Source organism: Pempheris klunzingeri, chromosome 3, assembly GCF_042242105.1.
Source record: "Pempheris klunzingeri isolate RE-2024b chromosome 3, fPemKlu1.hap1, whole genome shotgun sequence".
Classification (NCBI taxonomy): Eukaryota; Metazoa; Chordata; class Actinopteri; order Acropomatiformes; family Pempheridae; genus Pempheris; species Pempheris klunzingeri.
This window is the reverse complement of record NC_092014.1, coordinates 14,073,951-14,092,646: the sequence shown is the minus strand read 5'-3', so window position 1 is coordinate 14,092,646 and position 18,696 is coordinate 14,073,951. Positions and strand designations below refer to the sequence as shown.

The following is an 18,696-nucleotide window of genomic DNA, read 5'->3' as shown; positions in this document are numbered from 1 at the left end:
AATAAAAAACTGTATGTAGTCTTATTGCATTATGCTGTATATTATACAGTGCACACTTAATATGCCATGTTTTATTGTGTGTTTCTTTTTGTACCATGAATTGAGCCGAAGAAGACGTGTAATAAAATGACACTTGGTGAGAAATGGCACAGCTACTCATCTCGTCTTTTTGTACCAGAATGCTACGTCTCCTCTTTTATAGTATAAATTATGTATGTACAATATATATGCTGCTCTAATATCCTCTTATTGGTATTTTATACATTAAAGTCAAGATGTGATTTAACACGTCTGTTTTTTTTTTTACTGTGTTAAGTACTAATGTACAACAGTTTAACAATAACAACTAAATCATGTTTATGGTGCAGATGTTTTTGCAAGCAGTTTCCATTTGTCAGAACAGCACTATAAATGTCATTATAGTGCACATTTGTGTGTTTATATGTGGCTCTTAACTCTAGCATCCCCATCTGAGCAGACCTAGCAATGGCCTTTGCTGTTCAAGGGTTTCTGTGGTTTTATGCAGGTTTCTATGCTTAAGTAGGGCTGTGAATTGATCTTGTGGGCCTGGAGGTTAATATGAAGCCTCATTACTCTGAAGTGTGGATGCTCTAACTTAAAAGCTGCAGCCTGAGCCAGAGACACAGCAGCAGGTTGAATAATTCGCCAAGTGAAACAAGTGTATGAGGAGGAGGAATGCTCACAATTTACAGATACTTTAACCCCAGGACAGCCGCCGGTAGCCAACTGATTCACTCTGTTATTTATTGCAGGGGAAGCTTTAAATCATAACCAGCTCTGACAAACGGCTCCTGGTGGCGCCGAGAAATGGTGCCAGTGACCTTGTCTTGCCACCTTAGCAGCACCTGAGTCCATTATGCTTGACAGGAACAAGAAGGAGACGGAAAGTGCCAGACTGTTTGACTCCACATGTTTGACTTCCAAATGTAGAGGTAACCTGCAATGAGTTCAGACCTGTCAATGCTGCACACATCTGCATTTACCAGCTGCCCCCCAGTGAGTCAGTCACTGCAAACCTAATGCTGTGTAGCCAAACATTGTTCAAACCAGCACTACTTTACTTTAAACTAGTGGAGATCCAAAGGTAACAAAACTATCAGACTTGGTTTGTGAGTAAAACAATCCACAGGACTTCAAGAATATTGAGTCATGGGTTCTGCCGTCTCATGGCAACTTACTACACAGTTTGGACTGATTTAGCATAGTTATGTAATATTAAAGACTAGTAATAGAATGATTTGTTTATCAACACATGCCTGCAATATATTTTCCATTCCATGCAGCAGTAATTAAGCATGTATGTGGTACATAGACTTTCGGTTAATTAGTGAAGCATGAAAGTTTTGGATTATGCTGATTCACTGTATCCAGCAAAATGAGATTGTCCTGCAGGAATAGTCAGCAGTCAAATGGGAATTAACCAGCCCAAATCAGAATCTAATAGGGGTTCTAATGTCCTGCAGTACCGCCATAGTCTGGTCCTGAAAGATGTACAGATGTCCTGCAGGAGAGTGAACGCTACAGTAGGAGAAGGACCACCCTCAAAATCTGCATCATTCCTGCAGGATTTTCACTACTGAAACACAGGTCTGTTCTTGAGGGATTCTTTTCTAATGATGAAGGAGCAGAATAAAAGATGCAATCAGTAGCCACATTTATTTGGAAAAACACAAATTTTGACCTCAACACACTTTAATGTTTGCAGGTGACTTTGATTAAATACAGACTTTTCGTGATTCATCGCAGTATCACAAAATAATTGCATGAAGTTATAAAATTTAATTCTTCTGTTGTTACTGGGTTTTATAACACTTCCAATTTGAAAAATGTAGCATAGATTGCAAAAGCATTGAACCGTTCATTTCACTTGGGGTTTATTGTCTCACTGGCAAAAAAAACATTTCACAACATTCATTTTTCATCCGTTTTTTTTTTTTCCATCTCTCTGCTCTAATTTTACCATTTTGCTTGAAAATCATGCAGCTGCTCTCTTCAGTGCATCTTAATGAGATCTGAGTCAGCAGGGTGTATTCTGCTTCGGCATGCCAGAGCACAGCGAGGAATATTTGTGTCACACAGCTGGCATTTCATTACAGCTCCCAGGTCTGTGAGGCAGAAATAAGCTGTCATCCTTCCATCAATATATGGGGAAGGCAGAGAAGGTGCTGTGTCACCGGAGTGTTTTCCTTGTCCCATGACACAAGAGAGAGAGCGAGTGACCTTGATTTATTTTAAATGAACAGAAGGTTAGTACAGTGAGCCTGTTAAGTATTGAGTTATAGAAGCTGAAGATGGTGTTTCCTCTCTTTAAAAAAGCATCACTTAAAAATAAGATCAAGAGCAGATGTTAGAAACACTGTGAAACTGGAGGGACCAAGTGTTAAAATACTGTGCAAGGTTGCCGTCTACTGGATCCATGGTGGAAGCACATTGTATAAGGATTTAATTTCCTGTGTTTTCCAAACAGTATCACCACTGGCCATGTGAAACCACCAGGACAGATTTTACAGATTTACTATTTATCTTTAGTCTCAGTGTTGCAGCCTGCAGGATGTTGACAAGCTACAACTGGGCCAAAGCACCAGATGTGATCATATATTCAGTGAGCTGACTGACATGGAAATTGTTTTGACGAAAGACTATATCTGATCTATTATTTGTTGAGTTGGACTCCATAAAACTTTTAATAAACGTCTATATTGTTATTAATGATCTGTCGGTTTATTGTAGTTGTTTACCATCCACAATCCTGTCAGGAGCGCTGAGACAGATGTAGAGCTCAGATCAGTGCTTTGGCTGTTATAGTGTTTGCATAATGTAATATATCTCGTCAGCAAACACAGCTGGTTGCACATCCAGAGATTACGCACCCAGTATAATACCTCAAGGCTGACTTTAAATTAGCTTCTTGAATAGCTTTTCTAAGGAGGGCAGGAAATACAGAAAGACTTTCCAACATCTTCTGTTGTTTCAGATTCATAATCTGTTCAATTTAATCCCTCTGTTCTTCAGATTGAATCCTTTTAGATGCCAAATCTACTTTTTAAGCTCATAAGAAAAATATAATAGGCCTTTTTCACTGCAGACATGTTGACATCCTGTCATCGTGAAGCACAAGTGGTACTAATAACATTATAACATCATAACTTCAAGTGTCGACAACAGGCAGACAGCCTTATTATTTACACCTGTGATTTTCCTGCTGCGACACATTTCATAATGTCTCTTGTGAAAAAAGGCACATTCAAAGATCTACAATGTCAGGATCTCACAGCTGCTGACATTGTACAGAAAACCATCCTACAATAGAAGGACATGTTGTATCCTTATTATCAAATTATTTCAGTTAAGTCTCTCATCCCACATGGGAAATTTGGCTAGCAGCATGAAAAATACAGACTCATCAAAACAAACGCATCCAACCGTAAACAGAATAAAAACAATTAGATAAAAATGAGCCAAAATCGGAGTAAAAATAACTAATTAACTTGGGCTCTGTCTAATAAATAAATAACAATATTCCTTCCTTCCTGTTGATTTGACAACATTGGTAAAAATACTAAATTGATTTCATGTGCCACACTTACCTTGATTGCTATTAGGTAATAATTTTACATAAATGTTCTAATAAAAATGACTCCCAGTGATCAGAACTAGACATGACTACTACACTGGACAAATAGGACACACCTTTTCATATTGGGTTTTAGTGCTTCTTCCATTTCATATTATTTTATTGACTCAAAACTTGACCAAAAGGTTGATGCACAACTTCAGCTTCCTGTAGACAGATGCGTAGGAGAAAGACCAAAAGCAAAAGAGAAAGCTCCTGCAAGAAAGTAATGCAAGTAATAGGACAGTGTGAGGGAGTTTTCTCTTCTCACATTATTTTCAGGATTTTTTTCCCTCAATAACTTCTATGTAATGTGAGATTAGTCGCTAAAATCCTAAATAAACTGGTGTGTCCTATTTGTCCAGTTCAGTGGTAGGTTTTGGTATTGATTCAGAGTCACTGCATCACATTACATAGAGGCTTATTGAAAAAAAAAAATTTTTTCTTCAAAAATATTAATACAAAAAAAAGCCACTGAAAGCTTTAAACTTCCCGTACTCAACCTGCTCTGCTTTGGAGGCGCCTCATTGGCTGACGGCTGTTGCTATGACATCGCCGTAGCTTTGGAGTGAAGCATTGTGGGACGGACACACACACACACAAAACCGTTTAGTCTAAAATGTTTTGAACAGAAAAGACCGATTAAAAGTTTGTACGATCAAACGCCATCAAGATGAAGGTTGGTACCAGCGATTGAGTTTAAAATGACGACATTACTTCTGGTTTTACGAATCCAATGTTGAGTTACATCACAGGAATGGGCTTCGGCCAGCTAGCTAACCTAGCTACTAGCTAACGATAGCGTTAATTAGGCGGTTGGTGGGCATACATGACTATGTAACCTAACAGGGTGTAAACTAAAGCCAACTCACAATTGTCGGACAGTTTTCTCAGCTCAGGCGAGATGACTGCAGGATAAACTACCCAATAAGGTCATGCATCTAATAAAGACAACGGGAAAGCGTCCTGTTTGTCGCGCTAATGGAAAGAGGAGTCATAACGTCATAAAGTATTGCCAACATTTTTTCTAGATGTAAGATGATGTTAAGATAATGCTGTCCGTCCGTGTAGCGTCTTAAACAGCTTATGTTTTAGTGTCTCTAGTTAAATCTTAGAGCTTATAGTCAGATCTAAACAAATTTTAATGGACGCCTGTTGCAGATAACACAGTTTTGTCAGCTGTGCTGCTGTCAACATGTTATGTGTGTATGTTTAGATATTAGACAGTTTTGAGCCTTTGACAAAACACATTTTTGTCATATTATTTGACTGAAGAGCTTGCCAGTTGATGTCTTTAACAAGATCTGTGATTGAAACCCAATGAGACAGTTAGAAACTTGAGTTATCTGTGCCCACAGAGGCTTATAAAAGCATCCAAGAAAGTAAAACTTACTCAAAAAGTCTTTGTGTTCACAGAGCGTTTTCATCCTTGATGACAAAGCCTGGCTAGGTTCTAGTCTCCTGTATAAGTGGCAGAAAACCCTTGGTAATTATATCGCCGTTGCTGGGTGAGTAAACTGTGTTTGTAACGAAATGTAAAGCAAAGAAAATCTACTTTCCTTTATACAAAATTTACATCAGCATATAACTTAAAATGTGCGTGATATTTGTAATCACACAGGCAGGACAACTCTGTGAAAATATTTGATCGACATGGACACAAGTGGACTGAAGTTAACCTTCCAGGGTAAGTGTAAGAATATCATGTTTGAATATAATTTTGTTTAATTGAAAAGCTTTAGGTGGTTACTGCTCACTGTTAAAAAAAATACTCTAATTTCCTTTCCACTTTCTCCTGCTCCCCACCAGACGCTGTGTGGGAATGGACTGGGACAAAGATGGGGACATTTTGGCAGTGATAGCTGCAAAATCCAGCTCCATCTATCTTTGGGATGCCAGTGTCAATAAAACGTCCCAGATAGACAGCGGCATGAAGTACGAAAAGCTTGCACCATATTTCCAAAGAGGGAGAAGTTAGCATTTGGCTAATTCTCTGGAAATCTGGCGCCGTTAGTGCATTAATAATTCCAACAGAAATGATCATTAATCACTTCTAATACTGTCAGTTTGTTTGTCATTGCTGTTGGTTCCAACAGAGATCAGATGTCTTTAATCCTGTGGTCAAAGACAAGCCCACTTTTGGCAGTTGGGACAGTCAAAGGAAACTTGTTGATCTACAATCAGCAGACCTCACGCAAGATCCCTGTACTGGGTAATAAAAATACAACACAGCTGCACAGATTTGTGTTTGTACTTTTATTAATCTTCAGTCAGGTCTGTTATATTAATTGTCTCTCCCTCTCTCTCTACAAATGCTAGGTAAACATAGCAAGAAGATCACCTGTGGGTGCTGGAGTACTCAGAATCTACTGGCACTGGGAAGTGATGACAACACTCTGAGTATCAGCAATCATGAGGGGGACACCGTCAGACAGGTAGCCACGCTCACACACAAACACACGAGTGCATACACACACAGGCAGCACACATATTTTAGCGTCAGCTCTACGTCACTCACATTGCGAGTAAAGAAAAGCAAGTAGTCCTACATTGGTCATACTGCATGTGAAGTACAATTAAACAAATACAAGCTGAGATGCTTTGACTGAACAAATGAATGAACAGTGCAGTATCAGTAAGTAGAGGAGTAAAATAAGAAAAAAACATGTAAGAAAAATCAAGTTAAGCTGTCTTTTCTTTTGCCAGACAACGCTTCGGGGTGAGCCTGCTGAGATTTGCTTTTCGGTCATGAAGACAGATGAGAGGTCCGCTCAAGGAGAGAATACTGTACGTTTGTGTGTTTTCTGCAATTTTTCCCTAACCATAATTTTGAATTGTCCCATATTCTTCTATGCATACACATTTATCACATGTCCACATTGTAGTGTCTCGAGTCAAAGTGTCACCTGTTTACTTTTATCATACTGGGCCAAAATATTCATGAATTGTTTGAACTTGACTTCATGCCATACATTTACCTGCAAATATTAATCCCTCAGGTGAGTGTGTCTGTGGACAAGAAGATATTGATGCTTTTTAATGTCAATGACCCTGAAAACCGGATAGAATTGACCTTCCAGCGCTACTATGGAAGCATTGTGTCCTACCGCTGGTACTGCACATGATCACACACCACAAAGTACTGCTGCTGAGTCATAACAGTGAGATGTTTGTACTTAAGTTATGTCTCTTCCTCTCCTTGTCTCTTCAAGGTACGGTGATGGGTATATACTGATTGGCTTCTCCCTTGGGTACTTTGTGGTTATTTCCACTCACATCAGGGAGATTGGGCAGGAGCTCTATCAGGCTCACAACCACAAAGATAGTCTCAACAGTGTAGCCATCTCTCCATCATTAAACAAAGCTGCCTCCTGTGGAGACAACAGGTACACACAGGCTTTCATGAGAAACAGCACAGCCATTCTGTATTTTTTTTTCTTTTTGAGAAAGAAAAAAACTAAAGCACCATGTGTCTTATTGCAGCATAAAGATCCATGAGCTGTCTGAGCTCAAAGATATCAGCAATGTAGTTCGACTGGATGATGAGACCAAAGGTGAGCTGCTGTCTTTTCTATCCATACTGTCAAGATTCATCTTGAAGACACCACCCACTTCTCCTTCATCTGCCTCTCGCTCTCCTCCTCCAGGTCTGGACCAGCTGAGCTGGACAGATGACGGCCAGCTGTTGGCGGTTTCAACACAGAAAGGGACGCTTCATGTCTTCCTGACCAAGCTGCCTATCCTCGGTGATAGCTTTGGTACCCGGCTGGCCTACCTCACCTCTCTGCTGGAGGTCACTGTGTCCAACCATGTGGACGGGGTGAGGACACACACACGGTGCTAAAAGCAGTACTACCACATTATAAACCTCTATGCACACCAGAAGAGAGCAAATGAATGAATACAGCAGTACACTCTTCAGAGAGCGCATACCTCCACCAAGGCTGCAAAGTGTTGTTAATAAAGGAAAAATAGAAAATGTTTAGAAATGCTCTTCTTTAGTTATACACAGTAATGCTGTCTGGCTGATGGCATCCATAATACAGAGAACACCTAAATCCTGTAACATGAAATATCAAAAGATAAGTGCATAACTTTCTGAGTGGTTATGTTATGTACCAATGCCGGTGCAAATTACATAAAATTTGTCAGCTGGGGCTGAACGCTGCTGACTAGACTCAAAATTCAATTCCTCGTTGATGTGTTTTTCAGGAGAGTCCCGTGGCCATAGAGGTGGAAGTAGAGCCTACTTTCATTGCAATGGGACCGTACCATGTGGCTGTGGGCATGAACAACAGAGCCTGGTTCTACGCCTTGGTAGACCAAAAACCTGGTGTGTGTGTGTGTGTGTGTGTGTGTGTGTGTGTGTGTGTGTGTGTGTGTGTGTGTGTGTGTGTGTGTGTGTGTGTGTGTGTGTGTGTGTGTGTGTGTGTGTGTGTGTGTGTGTGTGTGTGTGTGTGTGTGTGTGTGTGTGTGTGTGTGTGTGTGTGTGTGTGTGTGTGTGTGTGTGTGTGTGTGTGTGTGTGTGATGTTAAGTTGTGCGTTGATATCTTCTTTAATCATGTATAACTGAATGAATAAGTCACTAAACTGCTTTGTGTGTCTCAGGTTTTACCAAGCTGAAGGACATTGAGTATTTGGGGACGATAGCCAGCATGTGCCTTAACTCAGACTACGCAGCAGCACTGTTTGAGGGAAAAGTGCAGCTGCACATGGTAAGTCCTCTATGTGTCAGTGCTTTGTTTCTCTTTTTATTGGCCAATGAATGATTAATGAATGGTCGTCAACATTTACCGTTTTTTTTGTAGCAAGGATATTCCACAGGTCTGTGTTTGTGCGTATGTGTGTTTAGATTGAAGGCAAAGACCAGGAGGAGAAGAAGCAGATGAAGTTGTTTCCAGATGATGACAAAAAAGATCGGATCCTTTGCCACGCCCTCACCACTGACTTCCTCTACTACGGCACTGATGTAAGGCTCAGCACACGCTCAACTCAGTCAGCTTACTAAGTTCTACCATTCGCTTTAACCCCTCCTTCATTCACTCTCTTTCCTGCTTTTCCTATACTCTCACTTTTCATTATCTTCCGCTCCCACTGCATTTATCCCTGCCTCTCTTTTTCCAATGGATGTCATCATCTCCCTCCCTCTCTGTTACTCAGTCAGGTAATGTGGTGTGTGTCTTGGTGGAGGATTGGGAGACTGTGAGCAGCTACAGCCATTCAGTTGGTGTGAGGAAAGTGTTCCCCGACCTAAATGGCACACAGCTGGTTTTCATCGATGACAAGAACATGGGCTTCCTGCTCTCCTCTGCAAATGTCAGTACAAGTGATTACATCTATCTATCTCAATATCAAGACAAGATTCACTAATATTTCGTGGAGTAATGATAAAAAAGTTTATTTATATGGCTCTTATCATAACCAGAGTTTTCAAAGTGTTTTATAAGGAAAAAGCCGTATGAGTTCAAATAACAGATTTCAATTAATAAGCCTTCACGTGTGTGTGTGTGTGTGTGTGTATTCAATCCAGGCGACAGACTCCTGCTATGAGCTGCCCAACTTCTCTCCCACGATCACAGGAGTGCTGTGGGACAACTGGCACGCTGACAGAGGAGTGTTTGTAGCTTATGACGATGACAAGGTCTATACCTACGCCCTGCATAAAACCACCATATATGGTAGGGTGATGCCATAAGATCGCACTCTATTATCAGCTAACAGTACAAAATGCAAAAATCAGGGTTTAGTACCCTTAAAATGCTCCTGTTACTGTAATACTGTGCTGTAAATATAGGAGGAAAATAACCAGGGTGTTATTTTAAATTATATTCTACTTTCCCCCGTTCTGTCTGTTTAGGCCCCAGGGTGGTGTTGGTGGGTAGCACCGCACTCCTCTTTTCCCAGAAGCCTTTGCTCTTGTACAATGGGGAGCTGACATGTCAGACGGCGAGCGGCAAGACCAGTGAAGTGGCTCTGAGCACACACTCCTTTCTGAAGCGCTCCAACGGCACATCGACAGATTCACCACCAGAGCTCAGCCAGCAGCTCGCCCAGGCACTCATGCTCAAGAGGTGAGCCAGGTTGGAGATACTGATGACGTGTCCTTCGTGGAGAAATATCCAAAGAGATATCGTTTATTATCCCAAAACTCTGCACAAAATAGCCTAATAAATCAATGAAAAGAACTCATGAAATCACTGTACAGCCTTTTTTTTTTTTACTCAGGTGAGTATTTTGATTTAATGAAGCCAGACAATGCCAAAGGTGGCAAAAGTACACACATTCTTCACTCAAGTAAATGTGAAACAGTACAGGCTCTGAAATGTCTTTCCAACCAGTTCTAAAATGTATTGAGAGGGGTTTGTCTAAATCTACTTACACGCTTTTATTCATGCTAAAAATCAAATATGTTATAAGTTTCTTCTTCACATATTTGATAAGATGCCGTTTTTGATGCAATTTTCAAGCAGTGGATCACTGAATTACTGGTAGGGCTTCCTATAATGAAATGGACTGTATAAAACAAAATTGAGAGTTCTAGAGGTATACCACATATAGTATATGGTAGTTTTATGCAAATGTGTATGTGTGTGTGTGTGTGTGTGTGTTGCTGTCCAGGTTCCATGAAGCCTGGGATCTGTGCAAGTCTGTAGGTAATGACACAGACTGGGTAGAGTTAGGCAAAGCCTGTCTGGTGCACATGGAGGTGGAGCTGGCCATCCAGGTGTACCGCATGAGTGGCAATGTGGGCATGGTCCTGTCACTGAAGAGCATCCAGGTATAACACACACACACACACACACACACACACACACACACACACACACAACCCACAGTTCATATGTCGCTCTCTCTTGATAACAGACAGTATTTCAGTGTATTCTGACACGCCCACTCTCCCTGCCTCCCTCTGTCCAGGGCGTCGAGGACATGAATTTACTGGCAGGACATTTGGCCATGTTTCTAGGTGACTACAACATGGCACAGGACCTCTATCTGTCCTCGAACTGCCCAATTGCTGCCTTGGAGGTAAAAAAAAACAACAACACACACTCTATGTATGTGTGTCTGTGTTTGTGTGAGAGACCGCTGAAGGCTTATCACTTGTGTCTTAGATGAGGAGAGACCTGTTGAACTGGGACAGCGCTCTTATGTTAGCCAAGAGGTTAGCAGAGGACCAAATCCCCTTCATATCCAAAGAATATGCCGTCCATCTGGAGTTTATGTAAGTACACGAACCTGCACACACACACACACACACGTGCGCATCTGCATGCACACACATCATTCAGCAGACCAGATCTACCTACCTGTTTCTCTCCCTCTCTTTGTAGTGGAGACTATGTGAATGCTCTGGCGCACTATGAAAAAGGCATGACCAACAATAATAAAGTAAGTGCAATATGTCTGATCTCAACTTTCCTGCAGTGATTGACAGTATAAGAAGATCCAAACTGGGAGCATGACACTATACTTAGACCTGTCAAACTGTGCACTTACACACATCAGTGTTTTTCACCCCAAATGATTTTTATGAATCTTTTCACACAGAGTAATTTCAATTGTACTTAGTTTAAATTCCTCTCTGTCTAAATTAAACAACAACGACAATAATAATAATTAAATACATTTAAATTCTCACTGCCGCCCACCCCTTCGCTGTGCAGTTCCAGGAGCATGATGAGGCTTGTCAGGCAGGCGTAGCCAGGATGTCCATCAGGATGGGTGACATCAGGAGAGGAGCCGCTCAGGCAATTCAGCACCCAAGCAGAGTCCTCAAGAAGGAATGTGGAGCAATACTGGAGAGCATGAAGGTAGAGGGTCAGCCTTGTCTCTCTTGTTCTTCGAAACTATTTATTTTGATGTAGGTTAGTGGCAGATTATAGTCATCTGATCTGTTTATATATGATTTTTAGTGTGGGTTGCTTGAGCAGTGTATAATAGTGCATATTTCTGAGCAACGCTGACTGAGCAACTTATTGTTCACATCGTCTTCTGTGGTTACAGCAATTCTCTGAAGCTGCTCAGCTCTATGAAAAAGGCCAGTATTATGACAAGGCTGCATCCGTTTATATTCGTTGTAAGAACTGGTGAGACGAACACCAACACACACCAACACTCAGACCTGCAAGCTTCTCTCCTCCTTCATACAGTTCCCCTTTATTCTTATTCCATATTCAGGGCGAAGGTGGGAGAGTTGCTCCCACATGTCTCCTCTCCTAAGATCCACCTGCAGTACGCCAAAGCCAAGGAGGCGGACGGCAAGTAGGTTCTTAGTCTGAACATCTGTCACCCTGGAGGTAATGAATTCATTAAAGGAAAAGCAGGTGTAATGTGTACTGTGTGCACCAGGTATAAGGAAGCTGCGAAGGCCTTTGAGAGCGCGAAAGACTGGGACAACGTGATTCGTGTGCTGCTGGACCACCTGAACAACCCCGAGGATGCCGTTCGCATCGTCAGGGAGACGCAGAGCATCGACGGAGCAAAGATGGTTGCCAGGTAGGAGAAGAGCACAGGTGTATACAAACAACCACAGTCGAATAATTTTGGACTTTTCTACTGTCTGTTTCCACTCCCTAAATATAATCCATAACCTTTTCAGTTTCTTTTTTTTTCAACATGAACCAATAACTTACTGTTATGGAACAGGAAGTATTAGTAAAATGAGCATTATTTTGTGATTATTCATATTACGGTGTCATTATTAATCATCTCTGTCCTGATAATTATACTTCCTCTGGACCTGAAATTTAAGAGGATGTTTTATAAGATGTAACTAAACTTTAACCATTCTCAGTAGTTACACTGTTCATCTTCACACAGAACCAGTGTCATCTATCACACTTTAAATTGATAATTAACAAATTAAAAAAAAACATTTCTGTTTACATTTTTTATCATTTCACCAGGACATTAAAACATTATCATTATTACTTTTTTACTACTTGCTAATGTTGAGCAACTAACAACTGTTCCTTCTGCAGATCAATGTAAAGATTTTCAATGAATTGTTTAATTTATAAAATGTCCAATGTCTGACCAGAAGTCCAAAATCCAACAGCCAAAAGGTACCTTGATTTAAAACAGAAAACGTTGGCGTCTTTGACTGATAAATGACTTAAACGATACCTCAATTATCAGTGTCATTTTTTGCAGACTGATTTCTCATCTCATCTCCACTTCCCTCCCTCTGCTACTTGTTTCCCATTTGTGTATTAAACCTTTAGCATGTATCTGTGTGTATGTCAGGTTCTTCCTGCGGTTGAACGACTACGGCTCAGCCATCCACTTCCTGGTGCTGTCTCAGTGCAACGATGAAGCTTTCCAACTGGCCCAGCAGCACGGACAAATGGAGGTCTATGCAGACATCATCGGTCAGTCTGTGTGTGAATGTGTGTGGGCCGTATAGTTTGAAACAGACACTCTGACTGGTGCTGACTTTATTTCGACTTTTGCAACGATTTTCTGGGAATGCAGTTCCAATGAAACGGTCTGTAAGTTGAATATTGATTGCATGATTGTGTGTTCATCAGGGCCTGAGGCGACGCAGGAGGACTACCAGAGCATCGCTCTCTACTTTGAGGGAGAAAAGAAACACCTGCAGGCTGGCAAGTTCTTTCAGAAGTGTGGCCAGTACAGCAGAGTGAGAATTCTCCCTGATCAATTCATTTTTTTACTCAATTACTCATTTTTACACTCATTCTAACAGTTCTGGACTCAGACAGCCAACATGTCAGTCTCTTGTTTTTGTCCGTCCATCATCTCTCAGGCGCTGAAGCACTTCCTGAAGTGTCCCAACACTGACGACAACCTGGCAGTCGAGATGGCCATTGAGACGGTGAGAGCAGAGCGTCAAACTGATTATTCAAGCGCTGATACAAAATGTGTCTATTGAGTGTTTTTGATATGTGTCTGTGTGGACTTCAGGTGGGTCAGGCCAAGGACAGTTCTCTGACCAATCAGCTGATAGATTACCTGATGGGAGAGAGCGACGGCATGCCCAAGGTAATCAATACACTGGAACACTGCAGCCTTCTCTCTTGCCGTTGTCTTAGCGGAGGTGACTTTCCTCGCAGCATGATTCTGTTGTGATATACTCAGCATTCATTCGTTTTTATACATTTTTCTCTTAAATGTTTTCGTCACTCATTCTCCCTCTCACTGTCTCTCCTTCTCCTTGTCTGGCGTGTGTGTGTGTAGTGTCTCTCAGTGAGTAGCCGTCAGTGAGCTTGTGGGTTTATGGTTTTGCACACAGACACTAATTGTTTAATTAGCAGCTATAGCAAAAAAAACAAGCACATTCCCTTGCTCTTAAGCTGAAAATGTGGGACTGACATAAGCACAACCTTTAACGCTGAAAAGGGAATTCGTAGAGAGTACATATTTTCAGTTGCTATGTGTCTCAAGTCCAGCCTACAGATCTGTGGTCAGAGAGCTAGTAGGAGTTCATTATTTGTGCAAATTGTCTGTATGGAAGGTCAGTGTGGAGACTTGTGTGCATGTGTGTCAGAGGTAATGCACATCCATGTGAGTATCTCTGATGTCTTGATGTAGAGCGTGTTCAGTGCTGTTGTTGTGTGGCAGTGGGGCATGAGAGTGTCCCTTTCCTCCGGCTTGCTCTTTACTGAGGAGGAGCTGAAGGAAGAGAGACAGTGGTGTTTGCTAGACAACTAAAGTGCAAAGAGGAGGCGTGAGATTTATTTGTTTTGAACCCTTTCAGAACTGTGTTTTTTATGCATTGTGTGTGGGGATCTAACCAGCACCATCCTGGAAGCACAATTTGCAGATAATCAGTGAAGTACGCTGCTCTGAATATGTGTTTTAAAGGCCCTGAAAACCCATTTTCAATGGGGTCCTTCAAGAACAGATTTGGTTATTTCACACGAGACATATCCATCTTTGCTGTTTTATTCTTCTCACTAATTTAATCTGGGCTCATCTCACAATGTAACAATTTTTGTCTGAAAATCTGATGACAAAAATTGCAGGTTAGTTAGGTTATGTTTCCAATCAAACGTGATCAAACCACACCCACAAAGTAAATTATTATTAGTCATGCATATTTACTGTTGTAGAGAAAAACACAAGACTTGAAACCAAGTTTTCAGGGGCTTTGAGGCATGATGGAGAAAGTCAGATGATTAAGTAAATATGACATCTGCTGGATTTTCTATGGTTTGTGAGTGTGATCAAACATTTCAGAAAATAAATCTTATTTGAGTAATTGTCCAGTTTTCTCAGATGGAGATATGAAGTTAAGATACAATCACTATTTTACCCTGAGTATTCCTTTATGTAAATATGGCCCAGAGTGACACTGTTGAACTTTCTTTCCTCTTCTCAGGATGCAAAGTACCTGTTCCGTCTGTATATGGCGCTGCAGCAGTTCAGGGAGGCTGCTCGCACCGCTATCATCATCGCCAGAGAAGAGCAGTGTGCAGGTACAAACATACTCACACAAACACCAACAGCTTTGGACCAATAACTACAATCATAACATCTCTTATCTTCTGTATTTTTTTCTTTTTTCGCATGTTATTCCTATAGGGAACTACCGTAATGCCCATGACGTGCTGTTCAGCATGTACACAGAGCTGCAGGCCCAGAAGATTAAAATCCCTGCTGAGATGGCCACCAATCTGATGATCCTCCACTCCTACCTGCTGGTCAAGGTCAGCACAGCTGGACACCAACACACCTTCAGTTCTATGTACTGTCCAGAATTAAGACCAAAAAACAAAAAACATTTGAAGCTTTTTATTAGGTAGCAAACAGTAAAGAAAAAGAAATTGGATTATTGCGGCAAGTCTCATGTATTAACCTGTAATAAGCTTGTCATTATCAACATTAAAGACAACAGTAAGCTTTAAATAAAATGCTTGTTGGATGTTTGAGTAACAAAATAGCTTTTGTTAAAGTTTCTAAAGCATGATGGGCACATTAATGTAGTTTTACTAAACTGTGTTCTTGACTTTGTGTTATTATCATCTACAGATCCATGTAAAGAGGGGAGACCACCTCAAAGGGGCGCGCATGCTCATTCGTGTCAGCAACAATATCAGCAAGTTTCCTGCTCGTGAGTCCACACAGAGAATTCACCTTATCCCACCTCCAGTCTACTGTCCAGTTCACATGAAGAACATCTAAATGAAGCTTGAATGTCTCTGATATTTAATCACTGTCCAACATAAGTCTCACGTGTCTGTGTGTGTAGATGTTGTTCCCATTCTGACGTCGGCAGTCATCGAATGTCACCGTGCCGGACTGAAGAACTCGGCATTCAGCTTTGCTGCCATGCTGATGAGACCAGAGTACCGAAACGAGATCGACCCAAAGTACAGGAAGAAGATCGAAGCTATGGTTCGGTGAGCGACAAAGGTCCTGGTTTCTTTTTTAAACTTTTGCATTCTGCTGATATTTTTAACAACTCCCTCTCCTGCTCTGTGCTGCCCTCCCTCCTTCTCCACCCACCTCATCTGTGCTTCATTTCAATCGTCGTCACACCTCAGACGTCCAGACACATCGGAGCTAGAGGAGGAAACCACTCCGTGTCCCTTCTGTGGCTTTCAGCTGCCACAGAACGAACTGTTATGCATCTCCTGCAAGAACAACCTGCCCTACTGCATTGCCACGGTACAAACGCATAATCACTCACTTATTCGTGCACAGGCTTTGTTTCTGTTGGACAAAATACTTCCCATTGGATTCTTAGCATTTGATCCTTTTCACTTTTTCAGGGTCGTCATATGCTGAAAGAAGACTGGTCTGTGTGTCCTCATTGTGAATTTCCGGCTCTCTACTCACAGTTCATTTTGTAAGTAACTTATGCATAAACGTGCAGAAGCTCTAGTTTTCAGCTAGTTATATAAATCAATAACAAACTCAGTTATTTAAAACCAGAGAAGTGTAACTATTTTTGAAAATCTTGACCAACATTCAATTGTCATCTTTCTGATGACAACGTTTTGATACCTTGGTGATGTCCCTGAATGGCGGTGATGTGTCATATTTTGAGCAGGGTTGCCACTCTTTTGTAATGATACTTTCAGGAAAAATTACTTTAAAAGTCTGGGCCAGTAATTCATATAGATGCTCACATACACAAGCCTAACTGAGCACCCAGGAAAAAATATTAGTATTAGTAAATAATAGTAGTAATTAGTGGGGGGTTTTCTCCAATAGCTTCCATGTAATGTGACCCAGTGACTCCAAATCAGTACCAAATGTATCACCACATAGGACACACTTCTTCACATCACTGAAATGGACAAATATTGCACCATTTGTTTATACAGTTACTAATATATCACATCTAAATGTGTCACATAATGACCAGTGAGGGGTGTATGCTCAAGTCTAGCCTTGACGCAGAAAGACACAATTATAAGGATAAAGGAATAAATAAATAAATAAAAGAAAGCTTATCAAGCTATTGGCCCAGAGCTCCACATGTATAAAAATGGTATGAGATGCTCAAGGCTCAAACTATTCCAGTAGTCTAAACCAAAGCACTTTTAAGGACGTCTACTGCTCAGTAATTCTAAGCACTTTCCAGACCTGTGACAAACCTGTTTGAAAGGTGATCAGCTAATACAAATAAAGGCCTACAACAATAGCAGTTGCTGGTTGCAGTTGCAGTGACATCCTGATGGGTATCAAATCTTAGTCCAGCACTGAACTCCCTGTAAAACCACAATTTGTTGTTTTTATACTTGGCAGCTAGCTTCCTATTTTAATGTAAGAGCTCATTAACGCTAATTCATTGTCACAAACCTGCACCGACCTGTTTGTGCGTCCAGGTTGCTGGAAACGGAGACGATGTGTCCCATGTGCTCCGAGACTCTGAGTGTCAAACAGGTGAAGAAGATCTCCGATTGTTCCAAATACCTGCAGACGGATGAAGTGGATCAATAAAGAAAAAAAAAAAATCACATGTATGTAAATGTTGTCAGTCCAACAACAGATTTTCTATTTGTTCAAATACAGATATTTATTTTGGATGGAACATGTGCAGGTTTTTGTTTAGTATGATGTGAAACTGTAGATACCAACAACAACAAGTCAAATAAAAAATACTTTGTATGTAAATTTAGGTGAAATGTCCTCCGTTCATATTTCATAATAAATAAATATTTCTGTGCCAGTCTGTGAAAACTAAAACAGGCAAATTAAGATGATTCATCAGTCCACTACAAACTGAAGAGAAAAGTTAAGTTAAGTTTAATATTAATTGTCATTTTCTGAAAAGACTTGTCTAAATATTACCCGTCTTTTGTGCTGATTCTTGAATGTTTTTTTCCTCGATTACAATCACCCAGCTGCTACCTTGCTTTTATGGCTCCTGTACTATCAAATAGCTTGATAACTCTTGACTCATCTGCCATTACTATTATTATTCTAGTATTAGTCTACTATTCTGGGTTTTTTTGGGCAGTCTCTTTACCTTAAAGGACCTCTTGTCCATGTTGGTTCAAACATTTAGAAGCATCAACAGTTATGGGCGAGGATGATGTTGCTGCAAGTCTCTTTTTTTTTTTTTTGTAACTAAAGCCGAACAACATCACTGGTCCAGACGGTCAGAAAACCTGTCTTCTTAAAGATTGTCCTCTTCAACTAAAATGAGTTTTTGCGAGGTTGTTTCAGTCCCTCCCAGACACACATCATGGAAACTTAATAATGAGGCCTGTGCCAAAAAAGCCAGGAGCCAGTAATGATTTTCAGCCTGTTGCAATAACCTCCAGACTGTTTCAAACCATGAAACAAGCTTGATGCCAAATCCACTTCAGTTCATCTACAGGAGCAACAGAGGCACAGACGATGCTGTGATGACTCCTGAAAAGGCTCATTGATCACAACATCAATAGTTACTTAGTTCTCTGGATCAGAGACTTACCTTTGCGTCGCACAGAGGGTCTGTGTCGGGGAAGCATGTCAGACAGGTGTTCTTCTCCCTCTGCTGTTCTGTCTCTTCACCTACGAATTCTTGATCACTGAGAAACATTTTAGACCATAAATGCAGGTGCCATGGCCGTAGAATCTGCCTATCCGGCCCTTTAAAACCC

At 40.9% G+C, this 18,696-nt stretch overlaps 1 protein-coding gene across 1 annotated transcript; it reads left to right on the top strand.

Annotated features, from left to right (window-relative positions):
• Positions 1-4,229: 4,229 nt before the first annotated feature.
• Positions 4,230-17,687, top strand: wdr19 (WD repeat domain 19). The gene is made up of 36 exons (XM_070856633.1): positions 4,230-4,313; positions 5,051-5,142; positions 5,256-5,321; positions 5,444-5,569; positions 5,731-5,846; positions 5,954-6,069; positions 6,341-6,421; positions 6,634-6,746; positions 6,847-7,020; positions 7,118-7,188; positions 7,282-7,454; positions 7,847-7,967; positions 8,243-8,349; positions 8,487-8,603; positions 8,795-8,950; positions 9,165-9,312; positions 9,492-9,705; positions 10,253-10,412; positions 10,553-10,663; positions 10,750-10,859; positions 10,969-11,026; positions 11,302-11,448; positions 11,642-11,724; positions 11,816-11,899; positions 11,987-12,133; positions 12,884-13,008; positions 13,168-13,277; positions 13,404-13,472; positions 13,562-13,639; positions 14,979-15,075; positions 15,182-15,306; positions 15,629-15,710; positions 15,849-15,999; positions 16,144-16,267; positions 16,372-16,448; positions 17,434-17,687. Exons 1-36 carry the CDS (start codon positions 4,308-4,310, stop codon positions 17,546-17,548), a joined length of 4,050 nt encoding a protein of 1,349 aa, XP_070712734.1. The 5' UTR covers positions 4,230-4,307; the 3' UTR covers positions 17,549-17,687.
• The last annotated feature ends 1,009 nt before the right edge of the window (positions 17,688-18,696 follow it).